At 37.1% G+C, this 20,602-nt stretch overlaps 1 protein-coding gene across 1 annotated transcript in view; it reads left to right on the forward strand.

Annotated features, from left to right (window-relative positions):
- The first annotated feature begins 252 nt into the window (after positions 1 to 252).
- stet (rhomboid serine protease stem cell tumor) overlaps positions 253 to 20,602 on the forward strand; it is a 108,000-nt gene continuing 87,650 nt past the window's right edge. The window contains exons 1-3 of the mRNA XM_081992101.1: positions 253 to 394; positions 5,841 to 6,099; positions 7,233 to 7,421. Coding sequence (XP_081848227.1) covers positions 5,854 to 6,099; positions 7,233 to 7,421 — 435 coding nt within the window. The 5' untranslated portion in view covers positions 253 to 394; positions 5,841 to 5,853. The remainder of the gene's footprint in view (positions 395 to 5,840; positions 6,100 to 7,232; positions 7,422 to 20,602) is intronic.

Raw genomic sequence — 20,602 nt, forward strand, 5'->3', positions numbered from 1 at the left:
TTTGCTCCACTGTACGGGAAAATCGATAAAAGCCCTCTCATCGACTGCAATAAAATTTCCCTCGGTCGAAAATTCCATTACGAGAAAACCGGTTCGCGAGCTTTTCGGGCATTTTCGTGCAATATCATCTGTGTTCCGCTTTGGGGTTAGGAAAGCGTGTAGTAAGCGAAAACGGGAAAAATCAGTCTGCGCCGTGTGATTGACTGGAAACGTGTTTTTGTTGTGTTTTTCCATTACATTTTCAGTTTCTAAAAGGTTTTTTGCTGTTTGATTATTGTTTTTCGCGTGGTGAACTAACTTTTGCATTAAGAAACGTATAACGCGCATTACTTTCCTGGATTTGTAAGGGATACATTGTTTACGTTGTTAAGACCGAGCAGTACAAACAAAATCGGTGAGTTTATTGGTTTTTATGGTTGTTTTTTTGCAATTTATTCGAATTGTATAAATGCCAACCCAAACGTATACATATTTGAACTAATTTTTTATTTTATTTGAAAAACCTAAAACTTGGATTTGCCCTACTGATTATGCTATACAATCTATTTATTACACTAATTTGTTTTAAAATTTGGAGAGGAACAGTAAAATTTTAAATGACTCTAAGGAGGCGAAAAAAAAACAAAGTTGGTCACATGGCCACAAAAACGTCAGTTACGTCATATTTGCTATGGCAGGGCAGACGGGGAGTACGGGGACTTCTTTGTGGCGTCTTGCTGAACTAGGGTTCGATTTCTGTGCTAATTGTCACGTGTTGTGTACCTAGGGTTCAACGAACTTGATCGCCAGCTGAGTTGTTTCTGATTAAGGATACACAGGGATATTAATTCCTTCACAACAGTTTATTGATAACACAACAAATTCCACTTGGAAAATAAAAATTATGATTTGTACAGGCTACACATATTGATTTGCACTCAGAAAAATGCAGAATGTTCATAACTGCTCATCATTGAAAAACGTGTTACTGTCCGCCAACTGCCAAAAGTCACACACTTCACCGTCTGTGTGTTTTCTGTCATCGTGGCTGGATACTCCATATACCCCCCCTCCAGTGACGTCGTCACTGTTGTCCTGGAAACGGACGGTTTTCTTGCTAGACAAGATGTTCTGATTGTGGAAGGTATAGTCATGGTCATGACGAACTGCCGCTGCTTGGTCTTCTTGCAAGATGTATGCTGGCTTGACTCGGTCTAGGCTAACCTTGGTCACATGTCCATTCACGCGAATGTCTATGGTTTTGTCATTCCGTGCAATAACTTCGTGTGGTCCGGTATAAGGTGCTGATAGAGGTCTACGCACCATATCTTCACGCAGAAAAATGTGGGTCGCAGTCTTTAGGTCAGGGCTAACAAACGGTTTTTGTTTTGAGTTCCATTTTGTAGGAGCTGGTTGCATAAAACTCAAATTCTCCTTCAAGTTTTGCATGAATAGGCTTAAAGGTGGTGAATTTTGATTCGGTGAAAACATCTCAGATGGTAATCGTAGTCCTTCTCCATACAAAATTTCGGCTGAGGAATATTTGGCGTCATCCCTTAAAGCTGTCCTTAATCCAAGGAGTACTGCAGGGAGTGCTGATAACCAATCCGGTTTGTTGTGAGCTGTGATGGCAGTTTTTAACGTTCTATGGAAACGTTCTATTTTTCCATTGCTTTGTGGGTGGTAAGCTGTAGTCCTAACTCTTCTGATGCCCAACAAAGTATAAAAACTGGTAAATAAAGCACTCTCGAACTGAGTTCCACGGTCAGTTATGATAATCTCTGGTGAACCAAATCTGGAAATCCAATGCATAAAAATTGATCGAACAACTGTCTCAGTTCGAATGTCTGCTACAGGAATAACTTCTGGCCAATGTGAATAACGGTCAATTAAGGTTATGCAGTATCTAAAGCTTTCACATACTGGTAAGGGTCCAACAATGTCAAGGTGTACACATGAAAATCTAGCTTTAGGTGTGGGTATTGTTAACAATTCAGTTTTTGTGTGTTTATGTACTTTTGACCTTTGGCAAGATATACATGTTTTAGCCCACAAATGTACGTCCTTGTTCATTGATGGCCAAAAAAACTTTTCTGTCACTAACCTGCGTGTTTCCCGGATGCCTGCATGTGCCAACCCATGGATTGAGTCGAATACTTGTTTCCGAAATCCTTTCGGTACGTAAGGTCGAAATTTTCCAGTGGATGTTTCGCAAGTTAGGCTAAGTTTTAGCGCTGGAAATTTTAGGTTTTCAAATTTCATGTCAAGCTGCTGTTGGTATTGTTTAAGTTCTACGTCGTCAAGCTGTGCCTTTGCGATCTCTTCATAGTTTAAAGAAGCTGTATATGAAATTTCTTGGACTCGAGACAGTGCGTCTGCTGCTTCGTTCTCTTCCCCTTTTAAGTACTTAATGGTTGTAGTAAATTGACTGATGAACTCTAACTGTCTAGCACGCCGTGTTGTTTCTCTGGAGTTACTGCTATGTTTTGTCTGAAAAGCATAAATCAATGGTTTATGATCAGTATAGATAGTTACTTCTCTGCCCTCTAAGTAGATTCTAAAGTGTATCACAGCAGCATATATAGCGAGAAGTTCGCGGTCGTATGTGCTGTATTTGACTTCTGAAACGCTGAGTTTCTTTGAGAAAAATCCTAAGGGTCGCTTATCACTCTGCTGTAAGACAGCTCCAATACTGGTTTCTGATGCGTCGCAAATTAACGCTAATTCTGAATTGTCTGGGTAAGCTAAACTTGCGGTTGAAGTCAGACTTTCTTTGCAACTTTGAAAAGCATTTTCCATACTATTAGTCCAATCTATCGGAGTTTTATCGTTCTTTTTTGTCTTGTTGTGGAGAACGTCATGAAGAGGAGCTTGTAGCTCAGCTGCATTAGGAATGTGTCGCCTATAAAAGTTTATGAGTCCTAAGAAACGTCGAAGTTCTTGAATGTTAGTAGGTTTCTTGTATTCTCGTAAGGCAATGGTTTTCTCTGGAAGTGGTGAAATTCCGGTATTTGTGATTCTGAAACCCAAAAAATCAACTTCCTTTTTACCAAAGTGGCACTTTTGAATGTTAATGTTTATGTGATGAACAGCTAGTTTGTCTAATACGAGTGAAACATGTTCCTGATGTTGTTCGAAGGTCTCTGAAGCAATCAGAATGTCATCGATGTACACAAAAATGAAGTCCAGTCCCCTTAACACTTGGTCGATGAATCTCTGGAACGTCTGTCCGGCATTTCGTAACCCAAATGGCATCTTTAAAAATTCGTATAGCCCAAATGGAGTTGTTACTGCTGTTTTTGGAATGGATTCACTGGCAACTGGAATCTGATTATAAGCTCGCACGATGTCCAATGTAGTAAAAAAATTAGCTTTATTAAGAATGTACACACAATCTAACATGTTTGGAACAGGATACCTGTCTGGCACAGTTACAGCATTAAGTTTCCGGTAGTCACCACATGGCCTCCATTGTCCATTCTTTTTAGGGGCAAGATGTAAAGGTGATGCCCAAGGTGATTTGGACGGTTGACAGATGCCTTCAGCGACCATCTGTTCAAATTCCTTTTTGGCTGACAAGTATTTTTCAGGAGGTAATCGTCTAGGGCGACTTGTGATTGGTACAATGGCAGGAAACGTCTCGATTAAATGTTCTGCGGTCACAGTTGGCATGTTAGCTTCTGGGGTGTTGGTTTTCTCTTGATAACGCTGCAGAATTGCTTGCCAAGTAGTGCTGACCTGTGAAGTTACAAAACATGATAAAGAAATAGAGTGGTCATCTTTATTTATTGTGATCTGATTAATCCTGGACCTGATGTGAGTTGTGTTGTCAATTAGCTCATTGTTGGCCACATCAACTAACAACTGATAATGTCTGAGGAAATCTGCACCCAGGAGTGGCTTTGTCACGTCGCAAATGTAAAAATCCCACTTAAATTCTCGCCTTAATCCTAAATTTAAAAACAATGGCTTTTTTCCATAGGTGTGGATGGGTGTGCCGGTTGCTGTGTACAGTGTGAAATTAGTAGGCTTTAAGTTTTGGTAGTTAAACACAAAAGTTTTTGGAATAACAGAAACGTCTGCGCCTGTATCAATAAGAAATGACAAGTTGTTGCGTTTATCATGTATATACAGCCTATTAATAGTTTGGTTGTCAGATGCCGATTTGTTTCTGGCATCCGAGGTGACATCTGACAACGTATTTAGTTTTTTTGATTGGTACTCACCCCAGGGGTAAAGTTACAAGGTTCTTCGCACTTACGGGCTTTTTCACCATACTTGTAATGGAATCTGCACATGGGATACTTCTTTTCCTCTCTAGTTTGAGAATGCTGTCTACGCCTAGATGTGGACTCCAGTTTCTCAATTCTTTTTACCAGCTTATCGAAATCCTCCATTGTAATTACCTGGGGGCCTTGTTCTTTGACTGGCGGACGTAAAGTGGCCTCATTAAGGTAGGACGAACTGGTGTGTTCAGCAATAGCGTCGGCAGTTACCCCAAGTTCCATTAAGTTGCCTTTGGTGGCACTTAGTATGCCCCTCATGTGGCTAGGCAGTCTCTCCATCCATACATTTTTTAGGAAGGTTTCATCCATTTCAGGTGCTAGGAGTCTCATTTCCCGAAGTAAGGTGGAGGGTTTCCTGTCACCCAATGACATTTCATTCAGCAGTGTCTTAAAACGTTTGGTATCGCTTAGGCTGTTTTCTTTGAGCAACCTCTCCTTTAACTGTTGATAAGGATCGTCGTTTTCCTGAGGGGTGTTGGTAAGTAAGTCTAAAACAATGTCGCATTGGTCCTCTGCTAATACGCTGACAACCGCGTCAAATTTTGTAATAGATCGGGTGATGTTGGCTGCACGGAATTGCGCTTCAGCCCTACCAAACCATGCTGCTGGCTTGGAGGTCCAAAAGGCGGTGAGTTTTAGGGAAACTCTGTTGACGTCCAGTGGTTGTTGCATTATACGATTTGGCGGCTCAACCATGCTTGTGTTGTCGGAATTATCCTCGTTAATCATCATTTTGTGTGTCTCTGGTCTCTTATGATATTTAGGACTTGGGAGAGCTTAGGTTTCGGCACCAATTGTGGCGTCTTGCTGAACTAGGGTTCGATTTCTGTGCTAATTGTCACGTGTTGTGTACCTAGGGTTCAACGAACTTGATCGCCAGCTGAGTTGTTTCTGATTAAGGATACACAGGGATATTAATTCCTTCACAACAGTTTATTGATAACACAACAAATTCCACTTGGAAAATAAAAATTATGATTTGTACAGGCTACACATATTGATTTGCACTCAGAAAAATGCAGAATGTTCATAACTGCTCATCATTGAAAAACGTGTTACTGTCCGCCAACTGCCAAAAGTCACACACTTCACCGTCTGTGTGTTTTCTGTCATCGTGGCTGGATACTCCATATCTTCTTCAAGTGTCATCTGCTCTCACATGGCTGTTGGCACTTTTGATTGATTGAACTTCAGTTGTACTTTTTCTCAGGTTATTTGAATCTGTCTCGTCTTCTTCCTCTGTTTTTTCTTTATATTATCTTGCCCTGCATTATATTCTGCAACAAAACAAATTTACTCTCTCCCCTCATCATGTGGCCCAGAGATATTGCAGCATCCTTATTACACATACTCATTTTTGCAGCATACACATTTCTCATTTTATGAAATATGCTTCTGACTTGCCCAAATCTACTTTTTTCAGTGTACTCATTACCTTTATTGACAGTTTTCCCTAAGTATGGTGTCGTCTGCATACCAGATATACTGTTAATGGGGCTTTCATTAACCTCCTACGACTTTTATATTGTATTGATTCTACTGAAATCCATAACATTTTAACGTTTTTGAGTTTAGCCGTCCGCATGCCATGCTCTCGCATCGAGCCTGGCCGCATCGCCTCTCGCCCTCTACTACAGCCATCCTGACACGAACGACGACCACCCTAGCACATGCGCAATCGGAAGAATCCGGAATTGAGCCTGGACAGATAGCCACCATCACCGGGTCGTACGTGTCCTTTGGACAGGAAGTTCTCGAACAGTACGACACCGATCACACCGATTTGGGCAGCGATGCCGATGAGAACGAAGTGAGACGAGGTCTTTTAAGAGACGTAAGTGTTAGTTTTGGGTACAAGAGTGCTTCTTCCATAGCAATATCTCGAAAACGTGGGAAAATAAAACGGCTGATTTACATCACTTTTGAGTATGCTAGACCATTTGAAAATTGAAAAATCGTATTTATTGTAGGAATGTTGCTATTTGAAAAAAAATTGCAAAAAAAAAACCCTGTATAGAACAAAAAAACAATAATAATCCAGAAGAAAATATGCTCTTATACAGGATGTTCAAGATAAGAATGCATGGGTTGTTCTCCGAAACCGTACGACCGACTTAAGGTGGCATATACAAAGTGGTCCTCCGGGAACTACATTGATCGATTATGGAAAAACAGTAACAACCAAAATTCTGAAAACTTCGTAGTATACCGAAGTCAGTTTACCTAAAACTTTTTCAAAATGGTGGCGCTTTCGGTTATGCAGGAAGTGGATATCAACTCGCTTACTTTAAATGAAACACCTGCTTGTATATGTTTGTTAGATTCTACGGCAAAATCTAGACCTGTTTCATTAATAGGTCTGTTCGCAGAGAGAATCTCCAACTAGTAATCAGAGAAATAGATACATCCATTGGCCACAAGTCAGAAAACGTCATAGTCACGTGAGCATGCAACCAATGAAACTTGACATTTACGGTTTCTGAGTTGGAAACCAGTCAGGGATTGCTTCTGCGAACCGACCTTATAATGTAATTTTCTGAGAAGACTGAATTAAAATTTGCGGATATCAGAAAACTTTTTTTTTCGTGTTTGATCGCGGCGGTTTGTGCTGTATCACCCTGTATATGCAGTTAAAAGCTCACATATGCCAGATTTCAAGAAAACAGAATCCGCATTTGCAAATCTAGTGTTAACCTGGCATCCGATAGATGGCTACACCAGTTCGAGTTCCATCACTCTCTTTAAAGCCTTTCTGTCGCTTTATGACTCGTTTAGTAGAGGGCGCCACCTATAATTTATTTTCGGGTGCCTAAATGAGCTTTATGGCGTTTTCGATTGGCAAGTTCAGTGCAATACTAATGTAGCTCTATCCTGCTTTATTAGATGTCATTGAAACAGTATGGCAAATCACTGGTTTTGCACTAAACATGCCAATCAAAAACGCTATTAGATTAGATTTTTTTGCAGCAATGGAGACAGTTTTTTGACAAGTTTGATCCGGAAGGATTCGGGGAAATTCCGTGGCCGGATTTTCTGAACGTAATGGATTATCCGGAATTTCGGGAGCGGGTTAACACAGGTAAACAGCAAATTTTCCTGGACAAGGCCCGGACAGCCGCCACGCCAGCAATAACTTTCCAGGACTTCGTCAATGTGGTAAGTGTTTTTAATTAATCAACTATGTAATTTTTGCGGGGTATTTCTTGATACTGAGTGAATAAGAAAACGCTTAATGCACTAATCGTCCGGAAATTGATCTACGGGTTGCGTTTCGAGGAATGCAGTCCGGAGATTAGCGGTTTTTCTTCATGAAAGCGAAATAATGAGTCCGTGTGCTCCGCGTGCTACACCTGACTTCCGTCGGAAACTCGCCGGCATACTCGCCGACGATTAAATTATTATATAATTACAAGACAGACGCGTTATTTTATTAGGGACACGTTGTACGACAGCTTTTACTTATCCAACTACAGTAATTTTAACGGGTGTTTACCCAGTTTAACCTGCACGTATTACAACTGTCATTGATTGCAATGTTGACATTGACAAGTGACATAACGACCCTGTTCGTTTCTACACTATGCTAGTCGCTCAGTAGAGCGAGTAAATCACAAACATTAGTGTTGGAAATATTTTTCAATGGACACATTCATGAGATTCCTTTTGATTGCTAATCGATTTGTTCTTATGAATGCGAACAATATTTCACTGTCAATTGTGTGTCAAATTCTGACATCTGACATGATCTGTCTTCATTTCGGTCTTTCCTTGATCTTTTTTAAGGTTTATTGCCATGTTTTTTAATTTTTGAAATTTTAAATGAGGTGCCTCAATTACTTGATTTTTGAATTTTGTATGTTTGTATGCATGTATTTAATACTAATTTAAAATTTAAATTTCTAATCCATTTATGTTATGTCAATTGGGTGTCTTGCGCCTAAATATCGCACTGTAACTCTCTAATTTTTATTATTATGAATAAATGCGTGACTTAATCAAATCATTGAGGAACTCGAGTTTAATGAGTATTCTACACTCGCACAAACCGAGTGTATTGACACCTGTTATGGTTCCGAATATGGGTCGGAAGGGAGCAAACAATAACCAGAAACAATCCAAACAAAAATGCAGATTTACCACAACCACTCCATATAAATGTAATTATAATAATGTTATGTAATCAAATTGCGTAATGTAAAATACCAAAGATTTGTAGGTAAATACTTCATAAAAATACAATATTTTTTTCTATACGTCTACCATTGAATAATAAACATAAATAAATTGTGGTAACTTTAATGAAATCCGTTGGAAAACAAGGAAAAATTATGAATTTTGTAATTTTACTTTCAAAAATTTTGACGGTCTTTAGCGGCGAAACCGTACAACTAATCAATCAACTTTTATACGTCAATAAAAAGCTCATTTCATTATCTATCCATTGACATATAAAAGCTTATACAAAGTGTAGCAAATAAGCTAGTTATTGACGATTAAACAAAAGGATGCACCAAAAAATTGCATGAAAAAATGAGTCAACTTTGACGCCCTCTAGTGGCCAAACCGTCCAACCTATTAACCCTAGTATTTAGGAGTATTTTTAGAAAGCTCTTTTCATTGGCTATCCATTGATGTATAAAACTTTACCAAAAACAGTGTAATTAAGCGAGTTTTTGAGGATTAAACAAGAGGATGCACCAAAAAAGTGATAAAAAACCTGTCAAGCCAAATAGAGATATTTTTAGAACGCTCATTTCATTGGCTATCCATTGACGTATAAAAATCTACCAAAGATAGTGCAATTTAGTTTTTGAGAATTAAACAAAAAGATATCTACCCGAAAAAAATTGGTCAAAGCCCTCTAGCGGGCAAACAGCTAACCAATCGATTTTTATACGTCAATGGGAAGCTCATTTCATTGTCTGGTTAAAGGCTAATTTGACTATAAAAAATTAGGAAAACACGGTCACGTGACTTACTAGATTTAACACGACATAATGCTCGGAAATTTTTTGAAAAACTGTTGAAATGACAATTTTTGTAAGGGTCAAATTTGCTTGAAACACCGCCACTATCCTAATGGGTTTTGCGTTATGTTGGCCAGTTAGTGCAAGCGAAAATCGACCTTAATGTATTTCTACAGTTTTGTTACTGCCCTAGATTTGGCAATCATTGTGCCAAATATCAGGGCCGTATCTGCCCGATTTAATAAAAAATCCTCTAAAAATATTAGAGCGGTAACAGTCAAGGAAAACATTAGCTTTGGAGCCCTCTGGCGGCCAAACGAAGCAACCTATCAACACAAGCGGTCATATTTTTTGTAAGCCCATTTTATTTTCTATCCATTGACATATAAAAGTCTATACAAAGTGTTGTGTGTGACAATAAAGACAGTATTGACTAAATTTGACCACTACTACTTTAACCTTCATTAAGTCAGTTATTTTGACAGTTACAGGATGGTTCAATGTATTAATATAAAAAGTGATTTTTTTAAATAAGTGGCCTAATACAAACTTCTTTAATTTTGAACAGAGAATCAGACAGAATTATAAGAATGTGTTCCGTTTGAAAAACTAACTTTCTGTCCTTTTTTAGAACTGATTTTGTGACCACACTGTATTATATATTTTGATGTCGTTCTGCACCCATTCCTACAACAAACCTTGTCTAACATTACAAAACATAAAAACCTTTCCTGATATGTGTCAAAAATGAAAAAATATACAGGGTATCCCATTCTGATTAATTCGTTGCACGCATATTTTGTTATTTTTACTTTTTTTAATTAAAAAAGTTTTTTTCCACAACTTTCCAGTTGTGATAATTCAGGAAGTTAGTGGGTATTGTTAGGCTAGGTTAGGTTAGGTTAATTATTAGGAATTACTGGGCATTACAAGAAATTATTGGGCATTACTGGCATATTAGGAATTAGTGTACAAACTTTAACTCAGCTGTTTACCCCTCGGATTTATCTTTCTCTGTTTCATACACAATTTCAGGGTTTGTCGACATCAAAAATTGGACTGGTTTACTCACTTTTACAACAATTCCAAAAAGGTCCCATCAGAGCTAATGCCATTAAAATTTTATGCATGACCAAACAAGAGCAGAAGCAGCATCGAGGACCCGAAATCTGCATTCATGGATGATGCGGTTTGAAAAACGGGCGTTTTTCTAGTTTCTTCGTGCGTAACAATCGGACGTTTATCCGGATTCGTTAAACGGACGTGACGGTCACAAAACAATTTGCCAACAAGTGTAACGACCCCCTTCCCATCCCCCTTGTTTGTATGTCTCTTATATGCGGGGGATTATGTCTCAAGTTTGAACGCTTTGTTAAGCACGCACATTGCAAGATTTCGGAGGTTTTTTTTTTGTTGTCAGACTTTCGGATAATCGGGTTTGCTAGAGGTTTTGTTCGGGCCTACTTAGCTGTACTGATATTCGTAGGCAGTTAAAAAGTCCTTTTTGTGGTCCAGTTTGTCCAGCACCAATTTTATGTTTACATTAAACACAAAAAAATACACTTTCAAAAGAAATAACGCAGAACTAACAACAGAATGGTCCGAGATGTATGAAATCGATTCTTCCAATGTTTTCTCATATTGATATAATTTTATCGAAGAATTTCCTTTTGGATTTTGGTGCACACCGACTAGCTATCATTTGAGCAACCTTATTTTTTTAAGAAATACTTATATCCCTCTGCAATCGTCAAACTTGTCCACTTTCAATGTCGTTTTAGAGTCTCAAATGTAGCCCCTGCTCCAACAAGAAGAGTAGACGATATGCGCCGCAGATAGTGGCTAGTGGATGATTCAATTTCAAGTACTTTGCTATACCTTTTGCTTACCTTTGCTTACCCACTGGCTGTACTGTACAGCGACCTTTGGGATATGTAAGAAAGAATCGCTCTTGTATTTCTTTAGGTCTTGGTGCTGCATATCTTCTTATCATACTTAGAACACCTATGTTTTCCTCGTCGACAGTAGTAAAACTTTTTGAAGTAAATGTTTTAGTTTCTGGCACTTTTACAAATACAACCACCCCTTTTCACAACACATCCGACATTTTCCGTAAACTTTCTCACTTGTGCTTCTACCAACCAAAATATAGTGACCCTACTGTACTCTATGCAATCTTCCATTATCTATACTGAAGTTCATTTTTGTACTAGTGACGAAATGAAGTCGTTCTACGACAGAAGTACTTATGAAAACCTTTTGTCTTCTTCTTCTTAGAGTGTTTTGCTTCAACTTCAGTTGTGACAACTTCTTTGTCTCTATCTTGAGCTACGTGGACAAGTTCCTCAGCAGTTTGCCATGTCGGAGATTTTGAAGCCAGGATAGCTTTTTGCAGTCTATCCATTTTTTTCTTCATACCTGGTAAATCCTGCCTGCAGATGAATGTTAATTTGCTTGGAACAGAGCAGCGACTTGAGTTTCAGAAACGATCTTTTAGCTATTTATTTTCTAGCCTTGATTTCTTCGTCTACATCCATCGACTTACCCAGCTTTAAGATATTTAAAGTGTTCTACTCTTTCTATACTTTCGCCATCAAGTGTTATTTATTTCGGACCAATATCCATTTTGCTAACAACCATAAATTTAGTTTTTTGGCATTGATGACTTCCTCTGTTTCTCTTATCTAACATACATTGTATTTTTTGTCATGATTGGGCTAGGAGCACGGTGTCATCTGCGTATCGAATGTTACTAATGATTTCGCTTTCAATATTTATTCCTTCGCCAGATTGTTTTGCCATTTTTAAATATATTTCTCTGTCTTACTCCTCTTTTTATAGGTTCAGTGGTCTCCTCTCCATCTAGTACTATCGTGGCAAATTGATTCCGGTCAGTGTTGCCAAACGTATTTTAATTTTCGGGGTAGATTCAAAAATTGATAGTATATGTAATTATTATATTACCTATAGATCAAAAACCGCTAGATCAAAACAAATTCATTAATTTACATTATTATACAGGGTGTCTTTTAATAGTCAATAGTTGTTTTACCTAACTCATTTCGTCTTAATCCACCAAATAAATCCATTACCAGTATTACCTTATCAGGAGCACTTTTTAGAAATTTTGAAACTTGTTCTGTTTCTAAAACTTTGGATTTTTTCAGAACATATTCTTTTGACTTTACCTTCAAAAATGATATCAGACGTTGAAATCTCTAAAGAAGGTCTAAGAATTGAGTACTTGGTCCATAGTAAGTTTGGAGTATATTTTTCTGACTGAAATAAAAAGAAAGAATAATTAAATTTCTGTATTGAAATTATGATAATATTTTCAACTTACCACCTCCTGGATATAAGCCATTTAAACAGTTTCATTCCTTCCAGGCAATAACAATTAGGTATTCCCCATCATAGGAAGCTCTTGACTTTATTGGTAATAAGCTTTCATTCGCTGCATTTTCTTATGTTTTCTGGAATTTCGTCCATTTTTTGCGATTGTTGATTGACAGGAATATCAAAGTCGCATCACTCAGGTAAAATAAACACTAAACAACATACCGGTAAAGGTATACCTTACTTTTCAATGCCAGAAACAGTAAATAATTGCTGAATTAGGTGAAACATAAAACATTGTATGCACCACAGGCGTTAGGGAGAGTATAATGTCCATCAGGACGTCAGGACATTCTGGGACTTCAGGACATTATGTTCTCTCTAACGCTCTTGGTGCATAAATAGCTATTTTGTTTCAAATCAGAAGTATAATGTCCATCAGGACGTCAGGACATTCTGGGACTTCAGGACATTATGTTCTCTCTAAAGCTCTTGGTGCATAAATAGCTATTCTGTTTCAAATCAGAATAGCGTTTGATGTTGTCCATACTTCACATTTCGTTCAGTACAATCAGTCAATACATTTTTGTTACAGGAAGGATGACAATAAGTTAAGCTCAGTAACTGAAATGGGTAAAATTTTTTTCATGTGCCTTAATTGGGTGTTAATGTATTCTGAAAGGGTTTAGTATTCAGTTAAGGTAAGGAATTTAGACTAATGCAAAAAATGCTTTTAAATCGTTTAAATAATGACTTAAAATTGAAAGGATAATAACATCACTCGACTGGCAAATTGAGGTTTCTTAGACAATCCTCAAATTGCAAAAGGCAGCAATATGCTTTCTTTTTTAATATTGAACACATCAACATTATCATTTTTAGTTCTTAATATTGTTGGAAGAGCTCCACCTCCAACGATAGTTTGTTTTCTAATGATATTTAAAATGTTCCAAAATTATCAAATTTTGGTATCCAGAATTCCTGCAACTTTTATTTAAACATTATTACAACTTTCGGAATGTCCATTAAAAAGTGTTGCGGTATAAACTTAAGTAATTTGTATCGGCCAAAACAACGTATTGTCTAGGTGTCGGAATTGATCTTTGTTCAGGATATTACCGGTTGGTTTACTCCAAACAAAAACCAGCCAGAAAAAAAATTTTGCCCACCCGTACCCGCTTGAACAATGGTGTCTAATAATGAATTATTGAGTCTTAATACGGCGTAAACAAAAAGGAATAATTCTTTGCAAGTCGATTTTTAATTAATTCGCGCACAAAGGGCCTAAGCGAACACCAGCTGCCGTTCAGTCAGACGACGATGGCTTCTTCTGAGCATTTTCGCCACGAACCTTGACTATACTCACTTCATTACGTTCTTCGCTTCAATTTGAATAATACAACTATATAAAATCGGATGTGTTTGTCACTGGACGGCACCTGGACATAAATCTCCGAGTTAAGGCCGTAAATATCAACCCGATAGCAATTTGTTAAAACGCTCTTATCAGTTTCAGGGAGTTTATTGCAAATGGATTAAGAAACTGCTTTTGGGAGGTTTTTATCGCCGTTTTGAGATCTAAACGATCTTTGGGGGGGTTTGCTGATGAATTTTACGACGGGAGTTGTGTCAACCCTGCTACAGGTTCGGACTAGATGCACTACACAAAGTATTGAATTACGATGTAGTAAGTAAAATGAGACTTATCAAGCTATTTATGAAAACCAACTTGATTAGTTGCCACATCAAAAAATAAAAACTTTAGAAGGTAGTATTAACAAAATCTAAATTTGTAATGCTGAAAAGTACACTCCTGTGATCGGATCATCATGATGGGACGGTGTACCCCTTCGGGGGCGCCGATGTCCAGATAACAGGTGACAAATGCGCCGCGCCCAACGCTTTTATGTTATGAATACAAATACACGTTTTTCATAGCTAATTTCAGTACCTACCGTGTCAGACTACCAATAATTATAAATTTAATACAAACCTGACGGTTTAAAAATTCAATATTAATGAAAGTCTCGAGTGAAACTACAACCTGTTCGAACGGCGGATTACATGGTAGGTGCGGCTATTTAGCCTCAGAAAGAGCCGATTTACACGAGAAACAATGAAACCACGGTGACTCGACAAGTCTACCCGTCAAAGGTCTCGACCCTCTCGGGGATGTCACCACGTCCACCAGCAGGTCTCGCAGACGACGACGACGTGAGTAAAACGGAATAACAATTAGATGGTCGCGTTTTGTTATGCAATGCCGACGTGGTGATTAATTATGCGACGCGTCTACTTTTTTGTGCTCCTTCACGGTTCAACCCCTTTTTTGTGAGATATTTGACGGGCTGAGAGGTGCCAACACCTGTACAGACGCGACGAAAAAAAAAAACATTATAAATAAATATGCGACCCGCGTGTATAGTATGTAGTTATATAGATGACCGGACGTGTTCGATTCATTTGACAGTCATTAATCAGGATGTTCACTCAACACGTGGTCAGTGTTGGCAAGTCAGAATTCTTAATGGTAGAATAATCGGCCAAAAAATGGTAGATAACGGTATACCAAATAATAAACAATTTACATAAAGAAACAAATTTATTTGACATTTTCAAATTTTAATCATCAATTCTACATTGAAAAATAATGCCAATGTGCTATATAAACTATACTTCAAAAATACGGATTTTCATTTCTTTATGATAAGTGTTAATATTTGTGACAGACATCACGTGGTTATATAAGATAATTTAGCTAGACAGTCACGTGACAACTGTCATAATTATCAGAAACACGTTTTATATCAAATACTATACAAGACAACTTTTCTGAACACTGATTTTTGCAACTTTTGAGCACAGTTTGACATTTTTGACGTTAGTGACAGTTGTCACGTGATTTCAAAACAATATTTAGCTAAACGGTCACGTGATAATTGTTAAAATAACTGTAATAAATCTCAGAAACACGTCTCGTTTCGAAAACTTAAATTCTTGCGTATTCTAGACAAATTTGGTTTTTGAGAGTCACTTAGTTAAGCACTTTTTTGGAATCCTCATTAACTACAAAGTTTAGTACAGTCAAGTAGAAAAGCGGTGTCAAAATATTAACTACCAGAAACACTATTTGAAAAGACAGTCAAGGATAAAATCACCTGTAAAACCCACTTGAAATAAGAAAATAACTGTTTTAAGCATATTTTTGAAATCCTCATTAAATTTCCGATTCAATAACCCGAAAAAACACTACAAAACTTGTTACAGTCAGATAGAAAAGCGGTGTCAAAGTTTGAACTGTCAGAAACACAGTTTGAATAGACAATTAGGGACAAAATCGCCTGTTAAACCCACTTAGGGTAAGAAAATGACAGTTTTTTGGAATTTGAACATTTGATGAACATTTTTGGAATCCTCATTAAACTTCCTATCTAAGAACCTGAAAAAACACTAAAGTTTGCTACAGTCAGGTGTCAAGGTTTGAACTGCCAGAAACACTATTTAAAAATACAGTCAAGGGTAAAATCGTCTGTAAAACCCACTCGAAATAAGTAAATGACTATTTTAAGCACATTTTTGGAATTCTCATTAAATTTTCTAGCCAATAACGTAAAAAACACAAAATTTGGTACAGTCACGGAAAAAAGAGACGTGTCAAAGTTTGAACTGCCAGAAACACAGTTTGAAAATACAGTCAGGGACAAAGTCGCCTATAATCCACTGGGGGTAAGAAAATGACAGTTTTAAGCACAGTTTTGGAATCCTCATTAAACTTCCTATCTAAGAACCTGAAAAAACACTACAAAATTTGGTACAGTCAGATAGAAAAGCGGTGTCAAAGTTTGAACTGTCAGAAACACAGTTTGAAAAGACAATCAAGGACAAAATCGCCTGTAAAACCCACTTGGGGTAAGAAAATGACTGTTTTAAGCACATTTTTGGAATCCTCATTAAACTTCCTATCTAAGAACCTGAAAAAACACTACAAAGTTTGCTACAGTCATGTAGAAAAGCGGTGTCAAAGTTTTAACTGCCAGAAACACTATTTGAAAATACAGTCAAGGGTAAAATCGCCTGTAAAACCCACTCGAAATAAGAAAATGACTATTTTAAGCACATTTTTGGAATTCCCATTAAATTTTCTATCCAATAACCTAAAAAAAATACAAAATTTGGTACAGTCACGGAAAAAGGAGACGTGTCAAAGTTTGAACTGCCAGAAACACAGTTTGAAAGTACAGTCAGGGACAAAATCGCCTGTAAAACCCACTTGGGGTAAGAAAATGACTGTTTTAAGCACATTTTTGGAATCCTCATTAAACTTCCTATCTAAGAATCTGAAAAAAACACTACAAAGTTTGCTACAGTCATGTAGAAAAGCGGTGTCAAAGTTTGAACTGCCAGAAACCCAGTTTGAAAGGACAATCAAGGACAAAATCGCCTGTAAAACCCACTTGGGGTAAGAAAATGGCTGTTTTAAGCACATTTTTGGAATCCTCATTAAACTTCCTATCTAAGAACCTGAAAAAACACTACAAAGTTTGCTACAGTCATGTAGAAAAGCGGTGTCAAAGTTTTAACTGCCAGAAACACTATTTGAAAATACAGTCAAGGGTAAAATCGCCTGTAAAACCCACTCGAAATAAGAAAATGACTATTTTAAGCACATTTTTGGAATTCCCATTAAATTTTCTATCCAATAACCTAAAAAAAATACAAAATTTGGTACAGTCACGGAAAAAAGAGACGTGTCAAAGTTTGAACTGCCAGAAACACAGTTTGAAAGTACAGTCAGGGACAAAATCGCCTGTAAAACCCACTTGGGGTAAGAAAATGACTGTTTTAAGCACATTTTTGGAATCCTCATTAAACTTCCTATCTAAGAACCTGAAAAAACACTACAAAATTTGGTACAGTCAGATAGAAAAGCGGTGTCAAAGTTTGAACTGTCAGAAACACAGTTTGAAAAGACAATCAAGGACAAAATCGCCTGTAAAACCCACTTGGGGTAAGAAAATGACTGTTTTAAGCACATTTTTGGAATCCTCATTAAACTTCCTATCTAAGAATCTGAAAAAACACTACAAAGTTTGCTACAGTCATGTAGAAAAGCGGTGTCAAAGTTTTAACTGCCAGAAACACTATTTGAAAATACAGTCAAGGGTAAAATCGCCTGTAAAACCCACTCGAAATAAGAAAATGACTATTTTAAGCACATTTTTGGAATTCCCATTAAATTTTCTATCCAATAACCTAAAAAAAATACAAAATTTGGTACAGTCACGGAAAAAGGAGACGTGTTAAAGTTTGAACTGCCAGAAAAACAGTTTGAAAATAAAGTCAGGGACAAAATCGCCTATAATCCACTGGGGGTAAGAAAATTATTGTTTTAAGCACATTTTTAGAATCCTCATTAAATTTCCTCTCCAATAGCATTAAAAAGTATCACAAAATTTCGTACAGTCCGGTAGAAAAGCGGTGTCAAACTTTTAACTGCCAAAAACTTTGAAAAGACAGTCAAGGGTAAAATCGTCTGGAAAACACACTTAAAATAAGAAAATAACTGTTTTAATCATATTTTTGAAATCCTCATTAAATTTCCGATTCAATAACCTGAAAAAACATTACCCAAATAAAACATGTGTATTTGGCAATTCGAAGCATATAAAATGTTTCACAACCCACATAATGACAATGTTATTAAGAACGGTAGATTATATTATACAAAAATATAAACAGAAGAACGATAGAAGAACCTCAAAAACGGTAGATATACCGTTTTAACGGTAGACCTGGCAACATTGCACGTGGTTATGTGTTTAGTTTCTGTTTCTCTAAAGAACACTTTTGTAATGTTTTTTTTTGTTAGTCCTATTGCACCGTCGCACAATGAATTGAGCCAATGTTTTTTGGCTAACATATAGAAATTAAGCCAAATTCCTAATTTGATATAATTTTTTATACACATGTGTTCCAAAAACATCAAAACTTATTTAAAGTATACATAACTTATTTTTTGACGCCCGGTGAAAGACAGTTAAAGTAACGCTGTTTGGAGCATTCAAACCAGGACTGTAAAATTAAGTTTTTAACACAGGCTGTTTAGTAGCCGAAAAGATTACTTAAAAAAACTCCTGAAGAGTCTCAAAATCCGATCTCCGACACCCCAAAGAACGACCCCTATAAAAATAAAACTTTTCTTCCTCATTTGAGGGATGAAAACCAGTAAAAGTAAAATCTATGAAGTGTCCCTGACACTTTCTTGACATATTGTTAAACATATCCTTCCTAACAACACTTTTTTATACAGGTATCCAACATTTCGTTCGTAAAAAAAGTTAGATGCGCAACTCTGGGGTAAACTGCATTTTGCACCCTGAAATTTTGAAACCCCCCTATTCCTCAAACTGTTCGCGGGCGCAAAAGTTGAACTTTCCTCCCTTGTAACTCTAATGACTATTGTACTCCAACTGGTCACAGAAAATGTGTAGGTGCAAGTGTAAATTACACCAAACCTTCAGCGGGACTGAATGAAATAAGTCATTCGCGATATTTTTTCATTAACGCAAAAGCGAAACGGAAGTCGTCCATTGAGCGCATACTAACCAGCATCCGGTCCCTGCACCTCTTTTGTTTTTTCGTTTATTGTTATTCATTGTTTGCCGCGCCTACGCGCCTCCATTCACGAATTGGCTAGTTCACTATTGCCGTGTCGTACTGAATTCGTATTCTGGCTCAATATATAGGAATAGATAAAGCGAAAGGGTTTTTATATAGCATTTTTCCTTTCGCTTACAATAATATAGCCTGTCCAGCTGTTGTACGTGTGTGAGGTTTAAAAAAAAAACAATAGAAAATCACTACACGCGCTGTTGCCTCTCGAACACCGTTAGTTGCTGTAAATAGTAATGTAAACTTTGTTTGCGATACCCGGCGAAATCTTATCTTCCGATGGCAATTAGAGCATTACAAGACTAAGAAACGTCTAACATACCAATACATGCAGTTGGTTAAAGCATTCAAAGATATGTGAGAAAATAGTACGAAGCCAAATTAACATTTCATAACTTGAATGTTTCATCAATACAGGTTGAAAGAACAAACAGCTGTTTCCCTATATTTTGCAAATGGTGGAAAAAGCTGTATTCGATCTTACTAGTTCGGTGGATGTTTCTAGTCTTCTTCAACATACAACCAAGATATTAAACTTAGTAGAGAATGAAAAAATATACCGACACCAATGAACCCACATTTATATGCTACATACATTTAAATGTGCATTGAAGTCCAAACAAAGAAACTTAGCATCACATCATCTCTAAACTCTCTCTCCAACTTTACTCTCCAAGTGAGCTATTGTGGTGTTGCTACAAAACTGCTCTGTCATCGGCAAATAAGACACACTTCCTGTTGCTAATACGGAGATTAGACAGTACTCTTGTCTTGAAAGGTCAGTAGAACGTGGTCCCTAGAATCGTTTTACTGGTAGTATTTTATAGGGAGGAAGGGGTTCTATTAAATTTTTGTGACAAATGACAGAAGCAATTCTAACCTTAAAAAAAATAGTGTAATAGGTTCAAAGGTACTACTGACAAAGGAAACCTTTTCATCAAGATGTTGATCATTGATTGCATTACTTATCATCATCATCATTATCAGCCTATACTGTCCACTGCTGCTCTCCATTCCCTCTTCTGAATCAAAATGTAAAAATATGCAATATAATTTTCTTCTCCAGCATTTTACAATTTGTATTAAATTATTGAAAAATCGGACGTGGACATGTGCAAAGCATCAGAAGTTCACATGTGATCACCCCGTAGATAATTTTAACAATAATTGTTTTGTTTTACGTTTACGCAGGTACCAACTGTGCTACGCAGGGATCTTGTACTAATTATCCCGATGGCTTGGAATGTCTCGTAATAAAATGTGGTCCGTCATGTTCATTTTAAATGAGCTATCTATCCGGCGTTCACATTTTAATAATATGCACACGTATACCGGGGCAATAATTAAATCAATAACCCCCCT

The sequence above is a fragment of the Ips typographus genome, linkage group LG1 (assembly GCF_016097725.1).
Source record: "Ips typographus isolate SLU linkage group LG1, UJ_Ityp_2.0, whole genome shotgun sequence".
NCBI lineage: Eukaryota > Metazoa > Arthropoda > Insecta > Coleoptera > Curculionidae > Ips > Ips typographus.